The sequence below is a fragment of the Halyomorpha halys genome, unplaced genomic scaffold, assembly GCF_000696795.3.
Source record: "Halyomorpha halys isolate HHAL.00 unplaced genomic scaffold, Hhal_1.1 Scaffold2066.1, whole genome shotgun sequence".
Taxonomy (NCBI): domain Eukaryota; kingdom Metazoa; phylum Arthropoda; class Insecta; order Hemiptera; family Pentatomidae; genus Halyomorpha; species Halyomorpha halys.
The window spans coordinates 23,217-30,037 of record NW_027108651.1 but is presented as its reverse complement, the minus strand read 5'-3'; the positions used below and the strand labels follow the sequence as shown (position 1 = coordinate 30,037).

The window sequence follows — 6,821 nt, the reverse complement described above, 5'->3', positions numbered from 1 at the left end:
TATTTGTGGAATTATTTGACTTTATATGTAATTTTTCAATAATTATAACATATAAATAATTAGAGGTATGTATCTTTTGCCTAAGTCTTAACAATACTACCCCTATTACCAATAGTTAAAAGCAAATAATCAAAAGTTTTCATTTTGATCTTTTCAATAATGATAATTGACTATCCAATTTGTCTGATTATTCACAGTTTAAATTTATAAAATGAACAAAAAATATGTTTATAATAATTGTCACAACACTGTTAAAGAATAAATAGGTTTAAATTTATAATAGGAAAAAAAAGAGCAAGTACGTGGTCTCGGAAGATACCATCAGATATCAGTAATGCTGTTACAGTCAGAGGATTTAACTTTAAATAAAGTTTCTCAGTTTAATTATCAATCATTTAAAGATTGATGGATCATTTGTGACTAAAGATAGTATAAGCGTTGCTGATTTGCTTTGCTTGCTGAAAAGTGATTCATTGAATGTTAATCAATAATGGAAACTAGGAACTCCAAGATAACTATAAGTAAGTACATTCTTACTAGATTGTAAAAATTTACAGAATGAGGAGTAATGGACATATCATTCAAACGAGAAATTGATTTGCTAAAAACTGGAATAAGTTGTTAAAGAAGCTTAGGACTTAGTGAACGGCTATGCGACAACTATTATAAAATATAATTTATGTACTATATTAATAAACTTCTTTATTATGTACGAAACATAAATACCAACAATGTATATTTTGTTCACTAATTAATATTTTATTGCATAACAAGTTGAAAGCAGACAGGTACCAACATTTATTATCTAATTAAAAACTTTATAAGAATATTTTTGAGAAAATCAAGGCATTTATTTATTTAATTAAAATCTATTTTAGAGGAACGCTCTCACTGATCGTACTAAATTTGTCATCTTCCAGAAGATAACACTAATAGACAAAGTTGGAGGTAAATAAAACAATTAAAAATGCCAAAGCTAAGATATAGGTCACAATATACATAAAATCAGAGTTGGGTAAAAATAACCTAGAGTTGAAACTTATAGCTAAAATTGTCATGGATACGATGTTTATAGTTTCAACTATAGCTAATTTTTGCCCATCTCTGCATAAGGTTACATAAGATTTTAACTAACAAAACTAACCTATCTATTGAGAATAAAAGCATTATTTAAATATTCAAATTATTTTCGCTAATTACAATGTTACATTCATTAGTGTATTGGGAGGACCATTATTTTTAAACTTTAGTGAGTTTTTATACTTTGTCTAAATGATAACCAAGCTAAAAAACAAGAATTTATCACATAATAAAAAACATAACTTTAAACATATGTTAAACGAAAGAAGCAATATCAGAAAGATGAAAAACACATGAACTTTTTTTTTTTATAATTTCTTAATACTAACCATAATTGTGAAAATAATTTAATATGAAGTCAGTAATTGATTTAGAGAATATTTAATAATAAAACAGCGAAAAAACAAACCTATTAATAAAACATGACTGAATAAACACAAGCTTATTTTTAAATCAGTTAGTAATTCATAGGAATAGAAGGATCATAAAAAAAAGTTGGATTCATAATGAGGTGTAGATAGTTGACCGTAGATTAATGATTGGAGAAGTTTGTCGGGGGGTGCTGTCAGCAAAGAACAACATAAATAAACAAAACCATATTTATTTATTTTATGCCGACGTTTCGACCAGTCATGGAAAATAAGTGTATATATGGAAAATAAGGTCAAAACGTCGGCATAAAATAAATAAATTTGGTTTTGTTTAATTATGTTGTTCTTTGCTGACCGCACCCCCCCCCCCGACAAACTTCTCCAATCATAAAAAAAAATTTTAATAGAGAAATGCTATCACTAACATTGTTATTGATTTCAAGTGATAAAGAGTTACAGAACTATTCAGCTCTTTTAATTAAATATAGTTAAAAAATGGGCTAAAATACTTTATACTGAATTCAATTCTACGCATAATTAGCCAAATTAAATATTCAAGTAAACTAATTATAAACTGATTTCCCAGATAACATTGAAAATACTAATGTTATGAATAAAATGATATTATATCTCATATTTTTAATATTTTCAAAAATTAATGGTCTAAAGTTAATGGTATCTTTAACAAACAAAAGAATAACTAATCAACATTTAATTATTAAAATTATAAAACAGAAAATTATGAGACATAGTAGTTCAGAGAATTAAAAACGATATAATGGTAACATTTAATATAAACATAACATATATACAGATATTGAAATTTCTAAAATACAAGAAATTATATTAAAAGATAGGTTATGTTTCACTGACCTGTAAAAATAACTCGTATAACAGTTCTTCAGTAACTTTCTCATCTAAATTTCTTACTAAAACTGAAGTTTCTTCCTGGCTCATCATCTTGACGGTAAATTATTATTAGATTGAAGGAATTAAACTTAAAAATACAAAATTTAAAATACGAACTACATGCCCGCCATATTACCTTCACCTCTCTGTTACTGTTTTTATTTTTGCTCTTCTTTGAAGGCATATCTATTAGAAGCTGATTGATATATTTAAATTTGATTATTTTTTTATTTGAATATTATTATAGTTCGAAATATTCCCAAACTAAACAAATTATCAAAAGTTTTTCAAAAATCGAAATCATGTGTTGAATTTTGAACTTATCAGGTGAACTTTGTTTACGTTCTTCAGTTATGGAAGAATTCACGAAAGGTTTTACTCGTTTTACCAAAACTAGAGGCACCAAAGCTTATACTTTCGGTAGTTACGTAGGTTTGACAGTTATTGGTTGTGGAGTAATTACAGGTTTCCTTATATAGTAAGATTTTTAAATTTATCCTGTTTGAGAACTAAAACAATTTTTTTTTCTCAAAGTTAAATAAAATCTGAAGAATTTGACATGTATGTTATCTTATGTTTAATTATAGAAAAGTTTCTTTTGGTTTGTTTACTTTATTATATCTGAATTTAATGTTTGTTAAACCTCAGTGAGTATACAGTATCTGACAGATACTTAATGAATTTTGATTAAATTTTTTGGCAGGATTGAATGCAGCTATCACAGCTTGATAATGAATCACTCACAAACTCTCAGTACCTTTCCCTCCACTTTCCAAGGTGCATAGTAACCTTAATTTTTTGTCCCAGCTATCTTGGAATAATAACCAGTGCTGTTCTTGTTAAGTGTAAAGTGTCTATTGAACACCATATACCCTGTCACCAGGTGTAAAGTACGTGTCTGCAACACTGTATACCCAGCCACCAGGTTCATGTGTGGAAACCTCTGACAAGGAATGAAAGATATACACTTATTTTCCATTTATTTTTAATTTAATTTAAACCCACAATCGCTTCTCGCAACAGTGTCACAGTGTCTGAAGTTTATCACCCAGATGACCCTGATTTTGCAGAAAGAGTTCTGCTTTTGATTTTGAATTCTAATGAGCTTAGTCTGAACCTCCATGCCATCTATGCATTCCTTCTCGTAACATTCTTCTCTTGGTGCTTATACCTGATATAAGCTAGATTCGGAACGTTGATATAGTCCGCGGTTACATATGGTCAATGGCTGATATATGATCCCTACTCATTTCGTGTGTTACACGAATGCCAAACTCTCAATAATATGGAGTGAAAAGATGATCCACAAAGTATTTCTAACTAATTTTGGATTCTTGATGTTGACTATGATAGATAAAGCAAGTTAAGAATATTTATAAAAAAATTAACTTCAAAAATTTGTGAATGTTATCAAGAAGGTTTAAAATTCTGACTGCTTAAAAGTGTTTTAGTTCTTTGCAAAAAATGTGTTAGTGTTTGATTAAGATTTATTTTTCGTTGTTAACGAATCAGACACAAAGAGATTGGTTTGTTCATTTTTTTCTGAGTTATAAAAACATCATTTCTTCTTTCATTTATGTAGCATAACTGTAGAAAAATATTGATTGATTTCGTTCCTAACTAAGTCTTTAACATTTTTGTTATCGCTATATTTTGATTTTGCAATTCTTCTCAAATTGACTGATTTTCTTGGAGATTTATTTCACTGCCACAAATGAAAAAGTATACTTATCCCATTTATATTGGAAACCCAATGTTTTACTATATTTTAGGAAAAGAGTGGAAAGAATTGTGATTGGGGTGGTAGGTGTCTGTGAAACACTATGCCCTCACAACTGGAATGGGGTGTATACTCACCAAGGGTTAACATGACTAGTCCAAATTCTTCATTTTGCTATCTTTTTATGTTTAAGTTTTCTTCATTCTATTTATTAAAATACCACAAAACTTTCAAATAGCTGTAAGTAAATTAACCCATGTTAACTTATAAATTAATTTTTTTTATCATATACCTTCATTATATCCCCTTATCAATTGAAAAAGTAGGTGTTAAATCTTATGATAAGCAAAATTTCAGATCCTCTCTTGTCCATTTTCACCTTTGTGGTCTCCTGAATCCAAATAACCAAGTTTTGCGAATAAGTCTGTACTTACTTACTGGAATGCTATAGAAATTTTTTTTGAAAAAATTGACTGGCCAACAGTGCTACTTTAGAGAATCGATTTTTCATATTTTTTCGATATCTCAAAAATGGTTCTTAACAATTTTGATTCAACTTAGTATATCATTGTAAAACTAAATAAACTTTGATATCAGCTAGGCCTATCCTCGTGGCAATAGTTGAACAGGGCTTAGATTCGTAAATTTTCTACAAATCTTCTTCTAACTTAACCCTTTGCACTCGAGACTTTTTTTTGTATGACATACCAGTAACTCGAGTTTACTTTTTTGTTAATTTACCCAAAAATAGTTGATTTCAGAAAATTCTTTTGGTAAATTCAAATGGCGACTATATGTTGCCATTCAAGTTGCCAAAGGTTTTAACTTTATTTCTTCTTTTGCTTCGTTCTTCTCATTCATTTTTTAGAATGTATAGACTGGAAACATGCTTTCCAATTTCAGGGGCATATTTAAGGGTTTGTTCCCTCATAATTCTTCGGCATAGTCTAATGTCTGAACAGATACCCAGCTAGCTTATACTGTTATCAGCTCCAAGTCAGTACTGGTGGTGCTACTGCCCTCCACCAGGAATGTTTTCGATCTACTGGTCTAAATCTTGCTACTGGTCTAGATCTTTCTAGACCCGTCCATAGCTCAGTTGGTTATGTGCAGGTCTTACCAATCTGAGATCTGCGTGCGGCGTCAGTTCGAATCCAGCCTGGGGTACTAACTTTTTTCATTGAGTGGTGGTCCCAAAAAATGAAAAACTTCTTGGCCCTATAACTTTAATTTTGTTTATTTGAAATAATTAACCATTCCACATTGTTAACAATAGTAAGAAAATTAAATAAATGTGAACTATAAATGAATTTGATAATTAACTTATAGAGAAAATGAAGAGATATGGATACTGGAAAATTAGAGATATCCATGATGTGCGAGCCACACCAGATTTCTTTTTCCAAATCTACTTTTTATTGTTGTATCTATGGTTTTTCCTGTGATTAATAATGGAAAAAAAAATTGATTTAAACATTTAAAAACCTATTGAGGATTGAACTTCAAAATTATCAAAACAATGTGTATGTTTTTAACCGGCCACCAAAAACAGATAGACAGAATTGACAAAAGATGTGAAAGAGTAAGAGCAAACTGGAAAGCAGTAGCTGTAGAACCAACCAAAAAAAAAAAATTATTCAAAGATTTTATAAGAGATATTTTGCGATTCTCTATTCTAATGATTCGAGATTTGGACAAACATATATGACGCAGATATATTTTTATTGGAGTTCTTGGTAACAGTTCACAAATGTCATTCCAATATGCTAGATGGGTGTATAATCATTTATATTCTTCTTTTTTTTTTTTTGTTATTACTAAGGCCCCAATTTTTAGGTAGTAAAAAAAAACTAAAAATAGCAATCAAAATCTTCAAATATACTTGCGGAAAAGATTTTTTAGGATTGAAATAAAGTTGATATTTGTTTTTAGCACCCCAAGAAACCCTTAAATATGAATTAAAAAAACAGAATATACAATTTTTTTAAAAAAATGAATTAATTTAATTCATTTGAAAAAAAAAAAAAAAGAATTAACTTCAATACGACTCAACCAATCTACATCAAACTTGGCAGTGGTTTAGGGCTCTATAAAATGCACTAAAGGGCCAAACCAGATTTAATTAAACAAATTAGAACAGGAGATATAAAATAAAAAGTTTGAAAAACTTTTCTATATTTGAAACTAATATTTCATCCTTATAAAGGCATTAAATCTAAATTTTGTTAATGTTGGCTAAAAGAAGAGACATTCAACTTTCCAACAGTTGTTTTAATGTAGGAAGTGGATAAAACAGAGAGAAGTTAAGAACAATTATATGACAAATGGTCATCGCAGTAAAATAAAATCCTCCAAATGAATCAAGGTGAAAAATTTCTAATTTTTAATTTCTTTGAAAAATGCTATTTGAGGGTTTAAGTACAAATAAATAATGATTTTTATATATTTGATTACGACAATATTGACCAAACGTAAAACTTTTTTTCCTCTTCCTAGTTATTTCTGGAATATGGTGTACAGCAGTAGTGGGTTAGGGTACTGGGATTCATTTTATTGCTCTTACTATTAAATATTAGGGGAGACTGGTGCGGTCGTGTGAAGACTGTACTTAAGACTTACTGATGGGGCTGCAACTTGTCTTCTGCATCGGTTTGGTATCTCCAGCCCTCCTCATTGCAGTTGGCATCAGCTTCTTCCTCCTACACCTCGCCATTGTCAGGTGGTCGAGCCCTTCCTTATAG

The 6,821-nt window shown here is 29.4% G+C and overlaps 2 protein-coding genes across 6 annotated transcripts in view; one reads left to right on the top strand and one right to left on the bottom strand.

Moving 5' to 3' along the window:
- The window catches only part of LOC106691078 (RNA-binding protein 7), an 8,914-nt gene extending 6,218 nt beyond the window's left edge, over positions 1-2,696 (bottom strand). The window contains exons 1-2 of the mRNA XM_014436730.3: positions 2,497-2,696; positions 2,325-2,411 (exon numbers count right to left, since the gene is read on the bottom strand). Of these exons, the coding sequence (XP_014292216.1) occupies positions 2,325-2,411; positions 2,497-2,544 (135 nt within the window). The 5' untranslated portion in view covers positions 2,545-2,696. The remainder of the gene's footprint in view (positions 1-2,324; positions 2,412-2,496) is intronic.
- LOC106691077 (uncharacterized) overlaps positions 2,304-6,821 on the top strand; it is a 21,797-nt gene continuing 17,279 nt past the window's right edge. Inside the window, exon 1 of one of the 5 annotated variants that reach the window (XM_067046959.1) lies at positions 2,304-2,418. The gene's annotated coding sequence lies outside the window, so the exon portion shown is untranslated. Of the gene's footprint in view, positions 2,419-2,666; positions 2,922-6,821 lie in introns of those variants that run through there. The other 4 variants (XM_067046958.1, XM_067046957.1, XM_067046954.1 and 1 more) reach the window with 4 other exon arrangements.